At 48.9% G+C, this 23,049-nt stretch overlaps 1 protein-coding gene across 7 annotated transcripts in view; it reads left to right on the top strand.

Moving 5' to 3' along the window:
- Nucleotides 1-23,049, top strand: part of ARMC9 (armadillo repeat containing 9) — a 123,545-nt gene that overhangs the window by 51,574 nt on the left and 48,922 nt on the right. For all 7 annotated transcript variants that reach the window (XM_072996330.2, XM_072996333.2, XM_072996331.2 and 4 more), the window contains 6 exons: nucleotides 184-276; nucleotides 1,029-1,119; nucleotides 2,566-2,689; nucleotides 7,852-7,991; nucleotides 8,764-8,840; nucleotides 16,167-16,241. In XM_072996330.2, the coding sequence (XP_072852431.2) occupies nucleotides 184-276; nucleotides 1,029-1,119; nucleotides 2,566-2,689; nucleotides 7,852-7,991; nucleotides 8,764-8,840; nucleotides 16,167-16,241 (600 nt within the window). The remainder of the gene's footprint in view (nucleotides 1-183; nucleotides 277-1,028; nucleotides 1,120-2,565; nucleotides 2,690-7,851; nucleotides 7,992-8,763; nucleotides 8,841-16,166; nucleotides 16,242-23,049) is intronic.

Raw genomic sequence — 23,049 nt, forward strand, 5'->3', positions numbered from 1 at the left:
CATGTTGGTCGCTTCGATGACCCTCTCCAGCCATCTTATCCTCTGCTTATCCACTGTGATTCAAATAAATCTTCAAACTAATTGCACCTATGGATAGCCTCAGAGGATCTCTGGTTATATCTTTCGCCCACTGGGGCAAATAAAGGACCTCCCCCCATGTTAACCTCTTTGTTTCTTTTATAGCGTCTGACAACATCCCATCCTGGGGAGCAGAGGGACACAGTTCTTCAGGCTTATATCAACAATGACCTTTTGGATTGCTACAGCAACGTCCAGGTTAGCCACATAGATACTCACCTGGATTTATTTATTTATTTGATTTATATCCCACCCATCTGGTCTGGTCGACCACTCGAAGCACATCATAAGAAGTTTGAGAGTTCATAGGCTCATAGATTTGCAGAGTTGGAATGGATGTCAAGGTCACCTAGTCCAGCCCCCTTACAACTTGTGCTTAAAAAAACTTAAAGAGAGTTGCCACCTTTCGGAGCAGTCCGTTTTCATGGAGGAACAGGTTATATCTCCAGGAAACTCCTCCTAATGTTCAGTCAAAATCTTTTTTGTTACTGTTTTAATTTGAACCCGTGAAGCTTCTGATACCAGGACAGAACAGATCCTGCAAACTTTGAGAGTACAGAAGAAGTGGGTTCATGAACCACAGTCACATTTCAGTCAGAGTGGGCATCTTCTGCAAAGAGAGATGGCCCAGTAGGCTAAAATCCAGCTGAGCCGGAAGATCTTCCTTCTTTTGTACTATGATTCAGCTACTTGGGACAATCTTGATAGAGAAATGTATGAATGAGTTTGGCTGTGACTCTTGTATCAAAACAGAGGTTTGAATTTCTGAAAATAGTTTCAGTGCCTCTTGTTGTTGGTTGTTGTTTTTTTCTGTTGGTTTTCTCTGCATCTACACATGCATAACTGCCAGCCGTTTGTTCTTGATTTAAATGTACCTAAGTAAAATGCAAGTGCTTTTTCAAATTCTCATTTCAGGATTGTTCTCACAAAGGGCTGTTTGTCTCTTTCAGAGAAATGTGTTAATGCTGACACAGTCCAATTGCGAAGTGGTTCGTCAGTATATGGCCAGGCTTATCAATGCTTTTGCCTCGCTTGCGGAAGGTAAGCGGGGCGCTTTGTGGATGCTGTTGGCCCATGGCTCTGTCTCAGCGATGTGAAGAGGAGAGTCAGGTGTTTAGGGAGCAGAGCTGGCAAGTACGTGGAGCAGTCAGTGAGTCGGAGGCCATTATTGGGACCTCCCTTACACAGAGTTGGAGCCTTAATGTCTCTTGCTCAAGGTTTTCCACGTGGCCGGCAAGTGGTTCTCCAGAGTCTCACTTAAGGGTCTTTAATATGGGACTTTCCATGTGCAAAACATGGCCTTTTGTCACTGAGCTACAGTAGAGAAGTTGAGCGTGATCACCTCTCTTCATGATGAACAGTTCGGATGGAGAGGGTTCTGCAGACCTTGGGCTTTGATCACTTGCAGTGGCAGGAGATGCCTTGGGATCTTGTGCTCTCTGGGATCACTGGGTCCCAGGCCCAGCAAGAAATTTGGCTTGGATGCAGTTCACTCGTCTTGGTGGACAGAACGTTTCAATTGTCAGGGAGGCAGAGAACCTGGGATTGGCCTCCAGGCCTTCCCCCTGCATGGGTCTCTATGGGGTAGACATCAAGTTTCAAATGTACAGCTTCACAGGCTGCTTTGTGTTGTGCCACGATGTCAAAAGCAGCATGTTTCTGATGCTGCTAGAATGGCTGCTTCAGCACTGAATTTCACTATTTCTCAGGAAGCTGATGGCTTCGCTTCTTACCCTCTGGGGTTGTGGTTGTGGGAAGTCTAGTTTCTCCTTGGTGTGTCTCTTTGCCATTGTCAGTGTGAAGGCGCAGGATGTCAGGTTGGGCAGGATGGTCCTCCATGGGATAGCAGAGCAGTGTGATGATAGCCCTGGGAGGCTTCGCGGCTTGTCTGCGGGGCACTGCGTGGGACACTGCAGCCGCTCGCTTGGACAGAGTGGCTCATACGCCTCATGGCCGTTGTTAAGAGGGACATTGCTGTTCCCAGACTCTTCATGCACACATGCTCAGCGCACCTCGGCACAAATACGAGACTGGCGAGCAAGCCTAGAGTCTATGAAGGCTTTTGGCTGGCTCTCACTGGCCTGATTCAGGGCACTTCACTGCCTCACCTCTCTGAGACATAGCCAGATGGAAGGAGTGCAGAGGGAGACCCTTATTAGAAGGGATTTCACAAACAACACATTGTTTCAGCCAAGATGATGGAGGCCCCGGCTTCTCGCCTTTCGGTCATATACAGCCTGGTGGAACAGAAGTGGTCTGTGAGGGAACAGGTACCAGCGGAGGGACCTCGCAGTCCCGCCTTTCCCTGTGGTTGCAGAAGGCAGCGCCCTTTAGAAATACAGAAAGAAAACAATCTAAGATCTAGGAAAAAAAGAACAGCAGGCGAACAGAAGAGTGTGGGTGACATGGGGAGTCCTGCCAGGACCTGGCGAAGCGCCTGGCCCAGCCGCTCTCCCCCTTCACACCTGCCTCCTTCTTTTGCCCTAGGTCGGCTCTACCTTTCCCAGAGTCCCCGCTTGCTCCGAAGTTTGGAAGAGAGGTTGAAAACCGAAGACAAGTATTCCCTTACCCGAGAGAACGTCCTGGGGGCTTTGCAGAAACTCAGCCTCAGGTGATGAAAGCTGTGGGGGCCCCGCTGACAGGGGGGAAAAGAAACCCGGGCTGTGTCGGGCTGGGTCCAAGGGTAGTGGGAGGGGCAGAATCTCCCAAAGCTGATGACAGGACTGTCCCTTCGAGCCAAGGAGGAGTGCTTAGCAGGCCTTTGGCTGGCAAAGCTGTCCTCCTTTTGTTTTTTTTTTAAAAGAAATGCTCCAGTCATCACCATGGTTCTGCCTTGATGCACTGGCTGCATGTTGATGTATTTTTACATTCCATCTTCAATTTAACAGTACATACCTGTTAAAGCCTGAACATATTCAGCATGCAGTATGGTGATGCATATTTCTGCACATTTTTCACTTCTCACAGACTATGTTAACGTCATCATTTTCAGATCCTTTAAAGACAGAGAGAAGGAAATAGTATAGGATGATCTATAGCTTTTCCCTCTATGAAAATGTATTACTGTTAGTAATAATTTGACGTTCAGCAAAAAATGTAAAAATCTCTCAGGAGATAGTTATGGATGTCATTCATATCCACTACTTTACTCAGTATCATATAGTGTGAATTGCCAGTGTTATCTTGCTTGCATCCGAATCCCAGACTATATGAATATAAATTGCATGAGTTCTCCCGTGATGAATTTCAAATTTCTCAAAGAAGCAGGATCTCTCCCCACCTATATTCATACCATTTCCAAAAAGCTGGATCTACATGTTTTTTTAAAAAATGGTCACAGTCATAAGAACATCAGAAGAGCCCCGCTGGATCAGGCCAAGGGCCCATCTAGTCCAGCTTCTGGCTCCACCAGATGCCTCTAGGAGCCCACGAGACCACTAGAGAACTGATCCTCCTCCCTTGCATCGGGCCTCTGGAGGTCCCTTCCTTCGAAGCCTGGAGATTAGACCTCCCCATCATGGCTTGTCACCTGCGAGGGACTTTTCCTCCAGGAATCTGTCCCATCCCCTTTTCAAGGCATCTTGCTCTGAGGTCATCACCACACCCTGTGGCAAGGAATTCCACAAACTAACAACACGCTAGGTCAAGAAAGATTTTCTTTGGTCTGTTCTCACTCTCCCAACCCTTCATTGGAGTGGATAATGCCTGGTTCTGGTATTGCGTGAGAGAGAAAAGAGCTTCCCTCTCTCCACTTTATATCCATCCCCTGCATAATTTTATACATCTCAATCAAGTCCTTTGGTATCACTAAAATAGTTATTGGCTTTTATTTCTTGGCCTTTATTTCTCTATAAGTGGGATGTGGTGGCATTGCGGGCTAAACCGCAGAAGCCTGTGCTGCAGGGTCAGAAGACCAAGCAGTCGTAAGATCGAATCCACGCAACGGAGTGAGCGTCCGTCGCTTGTCCCAGCTCCTGCCAACCTAGCGGTTCGAAAGCATGTAAATGCGAGTAGATAAATAGGTACCACCTCAGTGGGAAGGTAACAGCGTTCCATGGCACTGGCCATGTGACCACGGAAGATTGTCTCCGGACAAAACGCTGGCTCTATGGCTTGGAAACGGGGATGAGCACCGCCCCCTAGAGTCGAACACGACTGGACAAAAATTGTCAAGGGGAACCTTTTTTTATTTCTCTATAAAATAATTAACAATGTTATTTAGCAACTCACAGTTAGGAGTACAGAACTTTAGCTTGATGGTCAGATCAGAATGTAAGCACATGGATTAGTCCACAGTTTTCCTAGTTTTTCCCACAGCATGGTTCACCTACGTAAAATTTACATAGTAGTCTCATTCATTCATTCATTCATTCATTCATTCATTCATTCATTCATTCATTCATTCATTCATTCATTCATTCTTTTATTTATTCATTTATTTAATTGATTTAATTTATTACTTCAATTCATATACCCTCCCATTAGTGCTGACGCACTCTTCTGGGTGGTTTGCAAGCAATTAAATACCAAACCAAACAAACGATGGACACTAAAATACAGTGCAAATAGCAACGGCAGAGCGTAAACTTAAAAAGCCAAGGGCACCGAAAGATTTTCACAATAAAGCGTACCAGATGGGAGACACTCAGCTGGGTTTGGGTTGAGAAGCCTAAATGAGAACAGGGAGAAGTCAAGTGTAGCTCCTCCAAGAGCCGATTCCATAGCCTGGGTGCTACCACTGAGAAGGCCCTGCCTCGAATGATGGACTTTCAGGCCTCTCTCGGAGCGGCTACCCGGAGGCGTCTGACCTGAGAGGCTCTGGAGGTTGGGTAGAAGAAGACATTAGGGACAGTCGCTCTACCAGATAATATGGTCCCAATCCATGAAGGGCTTTATACTTTGAACATAATCTGGGACACACTGGAGAGCCAGCGGAGGCTTGTGAAGACCGGAGTGATGCAGTCAAATGTGCTTGTAACCAACTACCAGTCTGTACACCACGTTCTGGACCCATGGTAGTCTCCAGCTCTGGCTCAGGAGGAGCCCTACATAGAGAGCATTGCGGTAGTCAGTCTGTGAGATCAGCAGTGCGTGCACCAACCTCCTAAGTGAATCCTCGTCTGTCGGCTGCCATTTAGTTTTTACTCTTCCCTTTTTAGCCTCCTAGAATTATTATTGTGCAGAGGAAAAGGGGGCTGCCCCATCAGCGCGCGGGTGCGACCGTTCCCCCCCCCCCCCCGTCTAGCTATCCAGGAAGAGTTGGAACTGAACGAGGTCCATTTGCTTCCTGGAGGGAATTTGAAAGGTGCATCCACAGCCCATCCACAGCTGAAGCAGCTAAGGAGAATTCCCTGTTCCTTGACAAGAGTTTGGTGGCTGCATGCTGTGCCATTTGGAGGCTCTGAGCCCTTTCAAGAGGTGGCAAGGCAGAGAACCCTGTTCCGGTGCTCTGAATTGGGTGGAGCAGGACCTTGCTCACGTTATTCTCCGCTTCCTTCTTCGCTTGCCTTAAAGAAACATGTCAAACCACGCAGGGAGCTTTACCTTCTGTAGTTAATTGGCGAAAAAGGTCCTTCGGCAACCTTTTATGGAAAAGCCGAGTGGACTTGGTGAGTAAAGAGTTAAGAAGACAACTATCTGATGGGGAAAGGGAACAGGTAGGTCCAGATAATAATGGCCAATAAAAGCTTCTGGAAGGCGCAAATATGCTTCTTTATTAGATATTTTTAATGAGCCATGGCTTATTTAAACATTTGAAGAAAGGGAGTGAGAGGCACAGAGACGTAAAAAGGTGACGGGATTTTTCAGCTGAGCTGAGTGAAACATTAACTGTGTCGCTATCGGAAGGAATATTTATGGCTTCCCCACCGAAACCCAATTATCTTCTCATCTCTTCTTCTGGACTTTGATTGCCCTCTTCTTGGCCAGATAATTGACGTGAGGCCGTTTCAGAGGACCGCTCTGTCCTCAACAAACACATCCCAAGCTGATTTTCCTTGTGAAATGTTCCAGTATGTGATGGTATTACCTTATATTATTAATTATGCTCCCCCTTCCCCCAAGACATGGTTGTCTCGCCTCCTTTCCTCAGAGGCAGGCTGACTGGCCTTTCAGGTGCCATAAAAGGTGGCAGATTGGAGAGAGAGGTGTCTGACTCATGAGGTGTCTTACGCCCCAAGTGTCTCGCCATTGGAGATTCCACTGAAGGGAACAGGGGCTTGGCAATGACACACCACGTGCCTTGCGCCAGTCCTTCCCATTTCCGTGAGGCTGGTGAAGGAGAACACCCCACAGAGGGCCAGTTTCTGTATGTGTTTCCTCCTTCGGCGTAGAGGCCGTTGGACTGCCTCTGAGACTCAGCGGCTGAAATCCTGTAGCAAGCCACAACGAGAGCGGGCCCATTGAATCCGTGAGGATTTGGTGATTGACCCTTTCCGAAACTGTTGTTGTGGGTTTTTCGGGTTCTTTGGCTGTGTTCAGAAGGTTGTTCTTCCTGACGTTTCGCCAGTCTCTGTGGCTGGCATCTTCAGAGGACTGGAGTAGGAACTCTGTCCTACTTTGACAGTATTTGGAAATTCTATTTCAAAATACTGAAGTACTGGACAACACCAGCAATCATTATGTTAGACTGCACAGGGAAGCCATTGAAATCCATAAACACCAGCAGAGCTTTAACAAGAAAGAAGAAAGTCTAAAACTTAAGGCCTGGGTCCCAGCACTGGAAAATACAGCCTGCAAAAGGTCAACGAACTCTACCCAGCCACAAGGACCAGGGATCATTGCACAAAAAAGACCAGCTAAAGACACCCATCAATCAAAGTGACAGATAATCTCTCCCACTTACCACAACAATACATCCACAACAAAAACACGCTGATCACCATCATCACCCAATCTCCTGAAAAGGGACAAAAGCTGTTCCCACAGCTATAAATACTCAGCTATCCAACAAACAGCAAAAGAGCATGGACAGGGTTCCTACTCCAGTCCTCTGAAGATGCCGGCCACAGAGACTGGCGAAACGTCAGGAAGAACCACCTTCAGAACACGGCCAAAGAGCCTGGAAAACCCACAACAACCATCAGATCCCAGCCGTGTAGGCCTTCGGGAATGCAACTCCTCCGAAAGTTGCACTGATTCCGTGGTCCTGTTCCTGTTGCAATCCTGTAGCATTGGATTTCAGCTTCTTGTGTATTGTGTCAAGCTTTCCGCCGAGACCACTTCTTCATACCCAAATGGTTGGCGATGTTGATGCAGGCAAGTCAGTGTATAAAATGTACGGCGTCACACCATCGTTGCCATGAAGGAGGCCTCACCAGTTTGCTTCGTTGGGCCCTGGAATTTGGAAGGTGGGTGGGGAGGAAATACAAGGGCACAAATCCAACTCCTAACCACGCTGCCCATCCTTCGCCTAGCCCTCAGTACACCTTGTATACCACCGAGGTTCTCCAAGGGAAGCATTTTTTTCCTTGGTACATGAAGTCAAAGTGTTAAGCAGTGCTTCTCCGAGCAATTTCTGCCTGGTCATCAGATTCTAGTAGGCCAGGGGAGTGAACATGGTGGCAGACTAGGAGTCAAGTGACCTGGGTTCAGATTCCCCACTCCACCATGAGAAAACTCACTGGAGGATGGCAGTGGTCAACCACGCCATGAAGATCTCCCATACCTTCTAAACCTCATAGGGTCATAATAAGTCAGAAGCCGCTTGGTGGCATATAATGACAACAGTCAAGTGATAACATCTGTTTTCATTACGGTTTCCCAATTTCCTAGGCGAGCCTTGCAGTCCGCTATGATCAAGGATGGGCTGATCCCGTGGCTGGTGGATGCTCTGAAGGATACAGACAGCATGTCCGATTACACGTTGGCTTACTCTGTTGCCCTGCTCATGAACCTGTGCCTTCGGAGTGCAGGTATGAGCACCGCAGTACAGTCTGTGTTAGAAAAGCAGAGGTTTGGCAATCTGGGCAGAGCTTTCGGTAGCTGACGCTGATGTATTGGTTATCCCTTCCCCCCCCCTTACCCTTGTGTCTGGATTCCGGAGTAATCACTTAATAAGACAACTCTTCTGAGTTTAATGATCATCTTTGGCATTTGGAGTTGGCTTGGTTGCCAGTGGTGGCGCTGCGGGCTAAACCGCAGAAGCCTGTGCTGCAGGGTCAGAAGACCAAGCAGTCGTAAGATCGAATCCACGCGACGGAGTGAGCGCCCGTCGCTTGTCCCAGCTCCCGCCAACCTAGCAGTTCGGAAGCATGCAAATGCAAGTAGATCAATAGGGACCACCTCGGTGGGAAGGTAACAGCGTTCCGTGTGTAAGTCGCACTGGCCATGTGACCACAGAAGATTGTCTTCGCACAAAACGCTGGCTCTGTGGCTTGGAAACGGGGATGAGCACTGCCCCCCGAGAGTCAAACACGACTGGACAAAAATTGTCAAGGGGAACCTTTACCTTTACCTTTACCTGGTTGCCATTCTGTTCTCCAAACCCTTTGGAGCCTGGTCTCCCTGGAGTCAGGGCAGCCGATCAGTGGCTTTAGATCGGCTGCCCTTTAGATCGGCTGATTCTTTTTTCAACTGCTATTCTATTATGTTGAAGGCTGAGCTTTTGAAAAAACAGGCTGCTTTGGATGTAGCATTTACGATTGACTCTCTGGAATCCAATGTTTTGTGTCTGAATCTCCACAGGGAAGAAGACGTGTGCAAAAACAGCAAACGAGGTGCTCAGAGTGCTCTCAGATCTTCTTGGTCATGAGAACCATGAGGTACTTTTATAGCTTATACCTACTGATGTAGCAAAGAGGTCAGATGAAGACTAACCATTTTTTTAGAACTCAGAAAAGAATACGGTATGCTTAATTTGTTCCAGATAAAGTCCTGGGTTGTTTTAACGATCTCAGATTCACTCATGGCTAATTTCCCTTTGTCTCTTAAAGTGGTCTGGCCTGTACAAAGGCCTTCTCCCCCCCCCCCTTAATTCAGAGCATGTCAGATGATGGCTGAAAAAGAACACCACTGTGATCAAGCCCATTTGAATTCCAGACTGCTGGTTCCTGGGATTATGTCACAGTCCTGGAAGACTATTTCTTTGAATATCAATTGGATCCTAAAACACAATCTGTCCTTCTCCATAAACCCACATGTGGCTCTGTGATTCCAGATTTTCAACATCTGGAGAAATTGGTGTGCCCGTCATCTGCTTGGGTTCGACGGGACAAGTGGAAAACTGGGAACTCTTGTCTCGATAGCAGCTTTTAAACATTTCTGCAGTGCATGGTTGACACAGGGCAGAGGTAGCTTGAAAAATAACGTAACATAGAAATAGTCCTGAAAATAAAAGAACAGAGAAATAGCCAACATAAGGAGCATCAGCCTGAAGGCATGCTGCTGAGACAGATCTTCCATTGATGCCAGAATGCCAACGGGAAGTGAATCAGGCGACTCTCTTGCGATAGAAGGTTTATAGCCTGGGGTGCAGCAACACCTATTCCTACATTGCCCTGGTAATTTCTCAGATGGTGGTGGGAAATGTAGGCGGGCCTCCTCAGCCAATCTTCGTGGAGGTAAAAGCTCAGGCTGAAGGGTACAGCCGCTAAAGTAACAGGGCCCCAGTCATTGGGGCTCTGAAGATAAAGACCTGTGCTTTGAGCAAAGGCAGGAGACACACTTTCTCTTGTGTTAACTTGTGTGTTCCTAAGTGGTTTGAATTGTTCTTCATCGTGGTCTTCTGTGAATGCACACAAAGGGTTAATACCAGCGCCAGCGTTGGGCCTCTCGGAACGTTTTCTAGCTGCAAGAGAAAAGTAACAATGTTTAGGACTACCCCTACTGCGCACGCCCAGCCTAACCGTCCCTCAGTTCCATTTTTCCGCCTAGCGGTTTGGAGCCTCTCGTCTTAGCTGCGTTTATTGCTGCGTTATTGCGATCTATCTGATTTTTGGCTTTGACCTTTGCTTCGCTCACGGACTACCCTAGCGCTTTTTCCCTTCAACTTGACGACCCGGTGTATATTCTGGCTTACTCGGACTGTGTTTAGACTGCTCTGCCTTATCCTTGGACTTGTCGTTTCGGTTTCCTTACTACCCTATGTCCCCTTCAGGGCCGTTCAGCAGGTGTGTGGTGTGCGACCGCAAAATCCCCCATCAAGACGGCCACGATACTTGCCTGTATTGTTTGGGCGAGTCGCACAATCCCAAAGCTTGCCCACACTGCAAAGCCTTCACTAAGGCCGCTCTCAAGGCTCGCCAACAGCGCCTTAAACTTCATCTGTGGGAGTCAACGTTGTCTTCCACGGCGCCCTCTGAGGGGGAAATGGCTTCCACTTCTCGAGCAGCTCCTGTTCACTCAGTCGTCTCCAAAGTTTCCAAAATGTCGAAGAAATCCGCGTCGTCGAAATCGGCCGCTCCTGCTTCACCCGAGCCTCCGGCTCCGAAAGCTAAGCCGTCGAAATCGTCCAAAGCTAAGGCGGCCGCCCAGCTTAAAATGACATCTATTCCACTTTCTCCGAGCTCGGGTTCCATCCCATCGCCAATTCTTGAGGAGTTGTCGAGGCGCTTCGGGGCCTCGGCCGAGGCACCCGCACCTCCTCCTGCTCGACGTACTGAAGTGATACCGCCTTCGGGAAGGTCTTCCCCGACGCCGAGCCAGTTAGTCGCCGTCACTACTGGCCTCGCTTCTGCCCCACATAGCCCTTTTCCTGCGGGCCAGGGGTCGCCTCCCGTGTCGATCTCGTCCGTACACTCGGACTCGAGATCTCCTCGAGAGAAGATACCTCGATCACCTGTGCGCTCGAGGTCTAAATCTCCTCGAGGCAAACGTTCTCGCACGGAGAAGCATGGCTCCCCGAGTCGGTCCCCGTCCTCCGGCCGCTCGAGGTCGAAGTCTCCTCGACAGAAACGATCGAAGAAGAGGCATCGAGCTTCCACTCAGTCCGACTCTAGCGATCGCTCGGACTCGAAATCCTCTAAGCGTAAACGCTCTAAGAAGAAGCACCATTCTCATCGACGTCGTACCAAGCACCGACGTCGGTCCTCTTCTTCCCGTTCGGCGGATTCCGACCGCCCTAAGCGTCGTAAGCACCATCGACGTCGACGCGGCCGTTCGCGGTCTCCTCCTTCGTCGTCGACATCCGCCTCTCGAGACCGGTACCGCAAAAAGATCCGGTACATATATGTCTCTTCTTCTTCGGAGTCGACCCGACCTCGACGCCGACGCCGGGCCATTCGAGCCAAAGACCACCCTCTTCCGGTACCGGTTGCCCCTCCACCGCAACCGGCCCCTCCCACCTCGGCACCGACCGTGGTCCCCGTTCGACCCCCGACAACGCAGGTCGACGTCGAGAAGCCCCCTCCAAGGAAGAAGAGGGACGTCTTCTCCTCTGATCCAGATGAGGTGTCCACGGAGCGGTCTTCTGACTCCGATCAGGAGCCACCCCCACCCTTACCACCGCATGATTTACCTCCGGGTGATCTGGTGCTTTCCGATACTGGCGATACTCACGCTCCTTCTCCATCTGAGGATTTTTCTTCTTACTCTCAGATGATGTCCAGGCTTGCCAAGACGCTTAAATTGGACTTGAATCTCCCTTCCCCTCCGGGAGAGGACTTGTTCTTTGGAGACATAAAACGAGACAGTACCGCTCCCCCCAGTATAGCCTTTGTGCCTGTAGTTATGGAGGCCATCAAGGAATTCTGGGCTCAGCCTGCGGCTACACCTAATGTCCCTCGTCGCACAGAACACTTCTACAAGATTCATGGGGCCGATACTCATTTTCTGCCCAAGCATCCCATTCCAAACTCACTCATTGTTGAAACAAGCTGTTCAAGGCCTTCGGCCAAAGCTCATGTTACTCCAGTCGACAAGGAGGGTAAAAAGCTGGAACTCATCGGCAGGAAAATCTACTCCCTTGTCACCTTGCTACTTCGAGTCATAAATTATCAAACTGTTTTGGGAGCTTATCACAAACAATTGTGGCTCAAACTTTTGCCTGGGTTGAAAATGATACCTGAAGACACCAGGCAAGCTTTTCTTAACTCATATGAGGAAGCTCAGACGGTATCCAAGTATGAACGTCTTTCCATCAGACATGCAGCAGAAATCTCTGCCAGAGTCCTCATGTCTGCCATCTCTATCCGGCGCCATGCTTGGCTCCGTTCTGCGGACATAATGGAGGACGTCAAATCAAAAGTTGAAAGCCTCGCCTTCGACGCTACCGGGCTGTTCAACGAAAAGACCGACTCCCATTTGGAGGACCTTCATAAGGCTAAGAGAACTGCTAAGTCTTATTCTGTTCAGACTCAATCTAGACAGCGACGCCCTCAATGGCGTAAATCTTATGGACAGTATCAATCTTCCCAACAATACCGTCCTTACAAACACCTTCCTCAGCAGCGCTCTGGCCAGTCCTCTTCTTCTGTCCAGGGCTATCAGGGATACCGCCCTCGTCCGCCCCATCGCCGCCAACCTTTTAAGCCACCTGGCAGAAAACAAAAACAGTATCTTTGACTTTCGGCCCCCCGTTTTCACCCACTCACCACCTACCACCCGCCTTCAACCGTTTCTTCACAACTGGTCTGTCATCACAAACGACACTTGGGCTCTAAAAATTATTCAGCACGGTTACCAGCTGGAGTTTATAAGATCTCCTCCGCTGGGTTTCATTACTCATTCTCCCTTCGACTCCTCGCTAGAGGAAGAAATATCATCTCTCTTAGAAAAAGAGGCCATCTCTACAGTACCACCTCACGACGTACAATGCGGGTTTTACTCCCGCTACTTCGCCGTCTCAAAAAGCGGAGGAGGCATAAGACCCATCCTCGATCTAAGACTCCTCAATACTTACCTGCGACCCAGACGGTTTCGGATGCTTACCTTAGAGTCCATCATGCACTTGCTGAAAAAGAGCAACTGGTTCGTCCTTATAGATCTAAAGGACGCATACTTTCACGTCACTATTCACCCCGACCACCGCAGGTTCCTTCGGTTCATCTTTCAGGACACGGTCTACGAATTCCAGGCCCTGCCATTCGGTCTGTCCACAGCTCCCCGGACCTTCACCAAGGTTATGGCTCCGGTGGCGGCTTACCTTCGTCTCAGGGGCATTCACGTTTACCCTTACCTGGACGATTGGCTCGTAGTCTCCACCTCGAGAAGGCAATCCCTGAAAGACACAAGATTCATTCTGTATCTTCTTTCCAATCTCGGTCTCACTGTCAACAATCAGAAATCCCGGCTCATTCCCTCCAAGACAGTTCAATACATAGGGGTCTGCTTGGACGCTGTAAAGGGTCGAGTCTTTCTTCCCCCGGAAAGAATACACAAGATTCGACGAGCCATCAGGAAATTTTTCCCCGGTGCTCGGGTGACAGCCCACCATGCCCAGCACCTCCTCGGCCTGATGTCTTCTACGACGCCGGCGCTAGCGCACGCTCGCCTCAAACTCCGGTCGCTCCAATCTTGGTTTCTCACCCTTTTCGACCCCATGATCGACAGTCAAAGGAAACGCCTTCGTGTCACCCCGGAGCTCACCAGACAACTCCAGTGGTGGATGTACACACCCCATCTCACGGTTGGCCGGCCCTTTCGTCCACTCCGTCTCACCGTTCAAGTTACAACGGACGCCAGTCCGTCCGGCTGGGGGGCGCACTGCGGGCGCCGCACCATTCACGCCCTCTGGACGCCTCAAGAAGCCATGTTCCACATCAATTACCTGGAACTGCTGGCGGTTATCAAGGCCTTCAAGTCCTTCCTCCCTCTCCTCCGCGGCCGCGGAGTTCAGCTAGTGACGGACAACACTACCACAATGCACTATGTCAACAAGCAGGGAGGAACCCGCTCTCATTCACTCCTGTATCTCTCCATCCTCCTTTGGGAATGGTGTTACCGTCATCATATCTATCCGGTGGCCATCCATGTAGCCACGGAGGACAACACACTTGCCGACACTCTGAGCAGGCTTCACTATCAGACTCACGAATGGGAGTTGAACCCTCTGGTCTTCCAGGACCTTTGCAACCAGTGGGGGACCCCAGTGCTGGACGTGTTCGCATCCCCTCACAACGCAAAATGCTCCCGCTATGCCTCCCGGGCAGGTCTCGGTCACCACTCGCTCGGCGACGCATTCATGATTCCATGGAACCAGGGTCTCTTGTACATGTTTCCACCGATCCCGTTAATACAGAGATCCTTGATCAAACTCCGACGCTCGATGACTCCGGCCATCTTCATCGCACCCTTTTGGCCTCGCCAAGTGTGGTTTCCCACTCTAGTCAGCATGGCTGTGGACTCAGTAACCCTTCCAATGTGGCCAGACCTACTGACCCAGGAAGCGGGCAAAGTCCTTCACCCCGACCTCGACACGCTCCATCTGACGGCGTGGAGGATCGTCCAGAAATTCAGGAGGTCTTGACCAATGCCATCAAACCCTCCACGTCTCGCTTGTATGCCTACAAATGGAACAGCTTTCTGAAATTTACCCAGCAGAGGGATCTCACCTCCTCACCTGTGTCTCTTTCCACACTTCTGCAGTATCTCCGTTACCTGTTTGATTTCCACCTGTCTATCTCTACTATCAAGGTGTACCTGGCTGCGGTTGTCTTCTTTCAGCCCAGAGCTTCTCCCTCATCCCGCTTTTTCTCCCATCCTACCGTCAGGATGTTTTTGAGGGGTCTCTCTAACCTCCGACCTCCCGTTCGTCCTCCACTCCCTCAGTGGTCCCTCCATTTGGTTCTGCATGCCCTATCCAGACCCCCTTTTGGACCTATGGCTACCTGTGACCTCAAAATGCTCTCTTTAAAAACGCTATTCCTAGTGGCTATCACCTCTGCTCGTCGAGCTAGCGAGTTGGCAGCTCTCCGCCATGACCAACCTTTTCTTCAGTTCTTTAAGGACAAGGTTATGCTTTACCTGGACGTCTCCTTTCTTCCTAAGGTGGTCTCCGACTTCCACGTCAACCAGCCACTTATTCTGCCGACTTTGTTTCCGTCTCCGACGACTGATGTTGAACGCATGCTCCACATGCTCGATGTTCGACGGTCCTTAGCTTTTTACGTATCCAGGACCAAAGACTTTCGCCTGGCCAACAGACTCTTCCTTTGCCACTTTGGCCCTAAGAAGGGTTGCCCGGCCTCGCCGTCCACGCTCTCTCGGTGGCTCGTGTCTACCATCGCCCTTGCCTACGAGCTCAACCACAGAGATCCTCCACAGGGACTTAAAGCCCATTCCACCCGGGCTGTTGCCTCCTCCACTGCCTTACTTCGTGGCGTCGACCTGCCCGACATCTGCCGGTCCGCTACGTGGTCTAATGCCTCTACCTTCATAACCCACTACAGATTGGACGTGAGGGCAAAAGAGGAGACCAAATTCGGGAGGGCAGTGCTAGCATCGGCTCTTCAGTGACAGCCCACCATCCGGTTAGTAAGCGTGCTAATCACCCTTTGTGTGCATTCACAGAAGACCACGATGAAGAAAGAAAGGTTACTTACCTGTAACGATGGTTCTTCAAGTGGTCATTCTGTGAATTCACACAATCCCGCCCGGCCTCCCCTCTGTCTGTCTGTCACTGGCATCTCTCTGACTCGAGGGCCTATGGCGGACAAATGGAACTGAGGGACGGTTAGGCTGGGCGTGCGCAGTAGGGGTAGTCCTAAACATTGTTACTTTTCTCTTGCAGCTAGAAAACGTTCCGAGAGGCCCAACGCTGGCGCTGGTATTAACCCTTTGTGTGAATTCACAGAATGACCACTTGAAGAACCATCGTTACAGGTAAGTAACCTTTCTTTTTAACTGCTGTGTCAATTGCTCTGAGAAAATACAAACATAAGTAAAACAAATAGTGTGTTCAAAGCACTTCCTGTCATCATCTTGTGTATCCTAACACAAGGTCAGCTCCATCATATAACAGATTGTGGATGGCTTCGGAGAGGTGCGGCCTTGCCGGCTCTCTCCTCCTCAGTTTGTGGCATAACAGGGCGAGAATCCGTAGCAGTGCAGGAAGAGAGGAATCTCCGTAAGGGGCGGGAGGGAAGTGGAGAGGCTTAGGGCTGAAGAACCCAGTGCTTCAGGGCGGCTGACTGTGTTCTCTCTCCTTGCAGATACATCCCTATGTGAACGGGGCGCTTTACAGCATCCTCGCTCTTCCATCCATACGAGAGGAAGCTCGAGCCATGGTGAGAGAGCCTGGGCGCCCTTCCGTTAAGGGTCTAAGCTAGCAGCAGAGGACTGTGCATGGCAGGCGTAGGAAAAGCCGCCTTTTACCGCACCAGACTCTTGGCCCATCCAGCCCAGAACTGTTAACCCTGGCTGGCAGCCGTGCCTCTCTAGAGCAGCCATTCACAACTTTTTTTTTGTCTAAAGGCCAAAAAAACCCCACACACAATATGAATGACATATAGGCCATATCAGGATTGTATAAGGTGGTGTGTGAAGAATTGTTTCCAGTCTGTGGCCCCCTTCAAATGCGCCAACCTCACCCACCCCCGCAGGCCCCGTGCTTCCTTTTCCCCCAGCCCCCCCAATTGAGAATGGCTGCTGCAGAGTTTCGGGAAGGGTTGGTTTCTTGACTTGGCCCTATCTGGAAGGGACCCATTCCCAGGACTGTTCGGGGTTGCTTCGCTTCCAAGACCAGGCGAGATCAAGAGTGCTCAGGGTGGAAAGGTGGGGGGGGGAGAACCCTTGCAGCCGGCTTGCTCTTTTGAAGAGTGCCTCCCTTTCCCCACATCACTTAACAATACTTGGTTTACAACGTGCCTTTATCACCTGCCGTAATTGATGGAAAAGCTCCAGCGCCTCAATGGAGGGCATGTTTTCTGGATCTGTTACACGTCTCTTTGATCCCTTTCACTGAGATGATCACACAGCGTGAAATAGGCACAGAGGTGGAGCCCTGACCCGTGCTGATGGGAACTGTAGTCCCACGGCATCTGGAGGGGGGGTGTATAAAGTCTCTTCCTCTGCTAGATCGTAACCTCAGAGTGTCTAGCATACAGATGAAGTGGGGCTTACTCTACTCGTGTGTGAATTTTCCCATGGTATTGACTGGATTTGGTTGCTTTCCACCCATCCTCTGAAATTACTCCTGTAAAATCATTCTCGCCTGCCACACATCTTGCTGGGAATGGCCCGGTGTTCCTGGAAAGCCGGTTACACTCAAGTTGAGTGCTCGCACTCCCAGAATTGACCACTCTGTGTTTCATCAGGGTTTGTTCTGAACAATGAATTACCTCTACTAATCATGTTTATACTGTACCAAAGTGAATCAAACTGATGTCAACGAGCGTGTTTAGTCGTTTAGTCGTGTCCGACTCTTCGTGACCCCATGGACCAGAGCACGCCAGGCCCTCCTGTCTTCTACTGCCTCCCGGAGTTGTGTCAGGTTCATGTTGGTTGCTTCGCAGACACTGTCCAGCCATCTCATCCTCGGTCGTCCCCTTCTCCTCTTGCCATCACACCTTCCTAACATCAAGGTTTTTTCCAAGGACTCCTTTCTTCTCATGAGATGGCCAAAGTACTGGAGCCTCAGCTTCAGGATCTGTCCTTCCAGTGAGCACTCAGGGTTGATTTCCTTTAGAATTGATAGGTTTGTTCTCTTTGCAGTCCAGGGGATTCTCAAGAGCCTCCTCCAGCACCACAATTCAAAGGCATCAATTCTTCGGCGGTCTGCTTTCTTTATGGTCCAGCTCTCACTTCCATACATCACGACAGGAAAAACCATAGCTTTGACTATTCGGACTTTTGTTGGCAAGGTGATGTCTCTGCTTTTCAAGATGCTGTCAAGATTTGTCATCGCTTTCCTCCCAAGAAGAAGGCGTCTTTTAATTTCAGGGCTGCTGTCTCCATCTGCAGTGATCATGGAGCCCAGGAAGATAAAATTTGACACTGCCTCCATATCTTCCCCTTCTATTTCCCAGGAGGTGATGGGACCAGTGGCCATGATCTTAGTTTTTTTGATGTTGAGTTTCAGACCATTTTTTGCACTCTCCTCTTTCACTCTCATTACAAGGTTCTTTAATTCCTCCTCACTTTCTGCCATCAGAGTGGTATCATCCGCATATCGGAGGTTGTTGATATTTCTTCTGGCAATCTTAATTCCGGCTTGGGTTTCTTCCAGTCCAGCCTTCCGCATGATGTATTCTGCATATAAGTTAAATAAGCTGGGGGACAATATACAGCCTTGCCGTACTCCTTTCCCAATTTTGAACCACTCAGTTGTTCCATGACCAGTTCTAACTGTTGCATCCTGTCCCACATATAGGTTTCTCAGGAGACAGATAAAGTGGTCAGGCACTCCCATTTCTTTAAGAACTTGCCATAGTTTGTTGTGGTCCACACAGTCAAAGGCTTTCGCATAGTCAATGAAGCAGAAGTAGATATTTTTCTGGAACTCTCTGGCTTTCTCCATAATCCAGCGCAAGTTAGCAATTTGGTCTCGAGTTCCTCTGCCTCTTCGGAATCCAGCTTGTACTTCTGGGAGTTCTCGGTCCACATACTGCTGAAGCCTACCTTGCAGGATTTTGAGCATAACCTTGCTAGCGTGCGAAATGAGTGCAATTGTTCGGTAGTTGGAGCATTCTTTGGCACTGCCTTTCTTTGGGATTGGGATGTAGACTGATCTTTTCCAATCCTCTGGCCACTGTTGGGTTTTCCAAACTTGCTGGCATATTGAATGTAGCACCTTAACAGCATCATCTTTCAAGATTTTAAATAGTTCAACTGGGATGCCATCACCTCCACTGGCCTTGTTGTTAGCCAGGCTTTCTAAGGCCCACTTGACTTCACTCTCCAGGATGTCTGGCTCAAGGTCAGCAACTACATTGTCTGGGTTGTCCGGGATATCCAAATCTTTCTGATATAATTCCTCTGTGTATTCTTGCCACCTCTTCTTGACGTCTTCTGCTTCTGTTAGGTCCCTCCCATTTTTGTCTTTTATCATGTTCATCTTTGCGCAAAATGTTCCTTTAATATCTCCAATTTTCCTGAACAGCTCTCTGGTCTTTCCTTTTCTGTTATCTTCTTCTATTTCTTTGCATTGTTCATTTAAGAAGGCCCTCTTGTCTCTCCTTGCTATTCTTTGGAAGTCTGCATTCAATTTTCTGTAACTTTCCCTATCTCCCTTGCATTTTGCTTCCCTTCTCCTCTCTGCTATTTCTAAGGCCTCGTTGGACAGCCACTTTGCTTTCTTGCATTTCCTTTTCTTTGGGATGGTTTTCGTTGCTGCCTCCTGGACAATGTTACGAGCCTCTATCCAAAGTTCTTCAGGCACTCTGTCCACCAAATCTAGTTCCTTAAATCTGTTCTTTACTTCCACTGTGTATTCATAAGGGATTTGGTTTAGATTATACCTGAGTGGCCCAGTGGTTTTTCCTACTCTCTTCAGTCTAAGCTTGAATTTTGCTATGAGAAGCTGATGATCAGAACCGCAGTCAGCTCCAGGTCTTGTTTTTGCTGACTGTATAGAGCTTCTCCATCTTTGGCTGCAGAGAATATAATCAATCTGATTTCGATATTGCCCATCTGGTGATTTCCATGTATAGAGTCGCCTCTTGTGTTGTTGGAAAAGAGTGTTTGTGATGACCAGCTTATTCTCTTGACAAAACTCTATTAGCCTTTGTCCTGCTTCGTTCTGAACTCCAAGGCCAAACTTCCCTGTTGTTCCTTTTATCTCTTGGCTCCCTACTTTAGCATTCCAGTCCCCTAGAATGAGAAGAACATCTTTCTTTGGTGTCAGTTCTAGAAGGTGTTGTAAATCTTCATAGAATTGTTCAATTTCAGTCTCCTCAGCAATGCTGGTTGGTGCATAAACTTGGATTATTGTGATGTTGAATGGTCTGCCTTGGATTCGTATTGACATCATTCTATCATTTTTGAGATTGTATCCCATTACAGCTTTTCCCACTCTTTTGTTGACTATGAGGGCTACTCCATTCCTTCTACGGGATTCTTGCCCACAGTAGTAGATATGATAATCATCTGAGCTGAATTCGCCCATTCCTGTCCATTTTAGTTCACTGATGCCCAGGATGTCGATGTTTATTCTTGCCATCTCCTGTTTGACCACCTCCAGCTTCCCCACGTTCAGCGATCTTACATTCCAGGTTCCTATGCAGTATTTTTCTTTACAGCATTGGACTTTCCTTTCACTTCCAGGCACGTCCACAGCTGAGCGTCCTTTCGGCTTTGGCCCAACCACTTCATTAGCTCTGGAGCTACTTGTACTTGTCCTCCACTCTTCCTCAGTAGCATGTTGGACGCCTTCCGACCTGAGGGGCCCATCTTCCAGCGTCATATCTTTTAGCCTTTTGTTTCTGATCATGGGGCGTTCTTGGCAAAGATACTGGAGTGGCTTGCCATTTCCTACTCCAGGTGGATTGCGTTTAGTCGGAACTCTCCACTATGACCTGTCCGTCTTGGGTGTCCCTGCATGGCATAGCCCATAGCTTCTCTGAGTTACTCAAGCCCCTTCGCCACGACAAGGCAGCAATCCATGAAGGGGAACGAGCACTAGAGCACTATTCGGGAGAATCCTGGCTTCCTGGGGGAAAGGATTCATCCTGGTACATGTTCCGTTTGCTCCCTGTTGGTACCAGCTACCAGCAGGTACAGCTAAACTAACAGAAGCCAGAAGCTTAATGGGTCATCTTAACTAGGATTTATTGCATCTGTCACAATCTAGGCAAACAATTGAGGGTTTGTTCTTCCATCACAAATCCTGGCATGTTTGTGTCTACCAAGCCAGGAACACCGGTTCTGCTAACATGCATAGCTTTAAGCCTTCTGGTTTGGCTAGCCTCTCCTACCAAATGGAAAATGGAGACGTTGTGTTTGCTAGCACCCAGCTGGTTGGTTTGCACACAATATTTTTACTGCGCCTTTCTCCTTAAAACGGACTGCAAGACGGCTTACATCACTAAAAGACTTTAAAGATTAAAAACAATGATTATACAAATACTAAAAAGGATCAAACAAGCACCACTCTAAGAAATGGTAAAGGGAAGCAACACCAAAAACACATTCAAAGCAGTAAGGCACAACAGTCGGTTTAAAAACCCCGCTAAGGCTGCCAGTCACTAAGGGAAAGTTTGCCCAAAGGGAAAGGTCTTTGCTTGCTTGTGGAAAGACAGGAAAAAATGGGGCCAGCCTGGCCTCCAGTGGGAGGGAGTTCCAGAGTCTGGGAGCAGCCACAGAGAAAGCCCTCTCCTGTGTCCCCACCAATTGCCCCTGTAAGGGTGGTGGGACCGAGGGAAAGGCATCTCCTGATGGTCTTAACACCTGAGCAGGCTCATCATGGGAGGACACGGTCCTTGAGATAGCTTGGGCAGAAGCTATTTAGGGCGTCATAGGATAAAACCAGCATTTTGAATTGTGTCTGGAAATGGATTTCGAGGAAGCCAGGCTTTTCCAGAAATCTGGCGTACTCCCGTGCGCAAATGGAGTCTAACCTAAGCACCACTTGACGGGCAAAGAAATCTCAGTCTCAAGGGCCTTCCCAGTGGTGGTGATTCTTTCATTGAAATCAGCAGTGAAATGACATCACAAACATCCGCTCAAGAGGTATTCCCTTGATATGCTCGTGGTGCATATTTTGGAGTTTTACTAGGAGTGACATCTTGTCCATTTTGCTTTTTCCTCCATCTTCCATTTTTTGAATCCTCAAGGTGTGGTTCCCTCCCTCCCCGTCTCAAATATGCGATTTTCAAATTTGTGTCAGCGCTTGAAGAACGTATAAAATTAAAATTGGCTTCACTGGGCAGATAGAGGGGCAAGGGTCACCATAGCTGCTGGCATGCAGAGGTCCATGCCTGCACATCACCTACTGGGTTTTATTTGCTTTTATTATTTTATAATAATACTGTGAGTTGCCTTGAGCTTCACCTTCGTATGGAAAGTTGAGATGTAAAGGTAAAGGTAAAGGTTCCCCTTGACAATTTTTATCCAGTCGTGTTCGACTCTAGGGGGCGGTGCTCATTCCCGTTTCCAAGCCATAGAGCCAGCGTTTTGTGCGAAGACAATCTTCCGTGGTCATCTGGCCAGTGCGACTTAGACACGGAATGCTGTTACCTTCCCACCGAAGTGGTCCCTATTTATCTACTTGCATTTGCATGCTTTCGAACCGCTAGGTTGGCGGGAGCTGGGACAAGCGACGGGAGCTCACTCCGTCGCGTGGATTCGATCTTACGACTGCTTGGTCTTCTGACCCTGCAGCCTAGGCTTCTGCGGTTTAGCCCGCAGCGCCACCACATCCCCATGAGATGTAAATGTAATCAATAAATGAAAACGTTGAAGACAGGGGGACTCTTGGTGCGGGGAGAAAGGGATGTCAAATCTAGTTCAAGATAGTTAAGTACACAGGGCTTCAAAGCCAGGGAATTAAAAGTTAACAATCAAAGTTCTGACTCTGAATGGACATCTCTATCCATTTTGGTTTCTCCTGCTTTAATTTTTTTTCTTTTACTCTCAGGCTCTTCCTTTTATATCCAGAAGTCTGTGCATTTTGGAAGATTCTGATTTTAAAAAATGAGTTGAGGCCAAACTCTCGCCGATCCCTAGATTCCAGTGTCTTGGGATCCAGGACACTTCCGCGTCAGTCCTGTGCAAACCATCTCAGCTCTGTTTCAGAAAGTGGGGGACGACCGAGAGGGTGGAGCCCAAACTGATTTTGGTCTGTTGTTTCCCTAAATGGCCCTGGCAAGATCCGTGTCATCTCCCTTGCCAGGAGTTAAGCATGATGAATTGGGGCCCTAACGCAATTACACCGACATCTTTGGGAGAGAAGGATATTTATGGCTGACTGCCCTGGAGCTGCTCCTGATGAATTGGAAGGGGTGATTCATCACCTGGGGCAGAGATGCTGCTGCCTTCAGGGGGAAGATAACAGTGCCTTATCCAACCAACTACACAGCACAACAAAAGCTGGTATCTTTTGCGACTGGAACCAGCTCTCCGGCTTTGCCTGCTCCCTGTACCATTAAGCGCAATCCA

The sequence above is a fragment of the Pogona vitticeps genome, chromosome 3, assembly GCF_051106095.1.
Source record: "Pogona vitticeps strain Pit_001003342236 chromosome 3, PviZW2.1, whole genome shotgun sequence".
Taxonomy (NCBI): domain Eukaryota; kingdom Metazoa; phylum Chordata; class Lepidosauria; order Squamata; family Agamidae; genus Pogona; species Pogona vitticeps.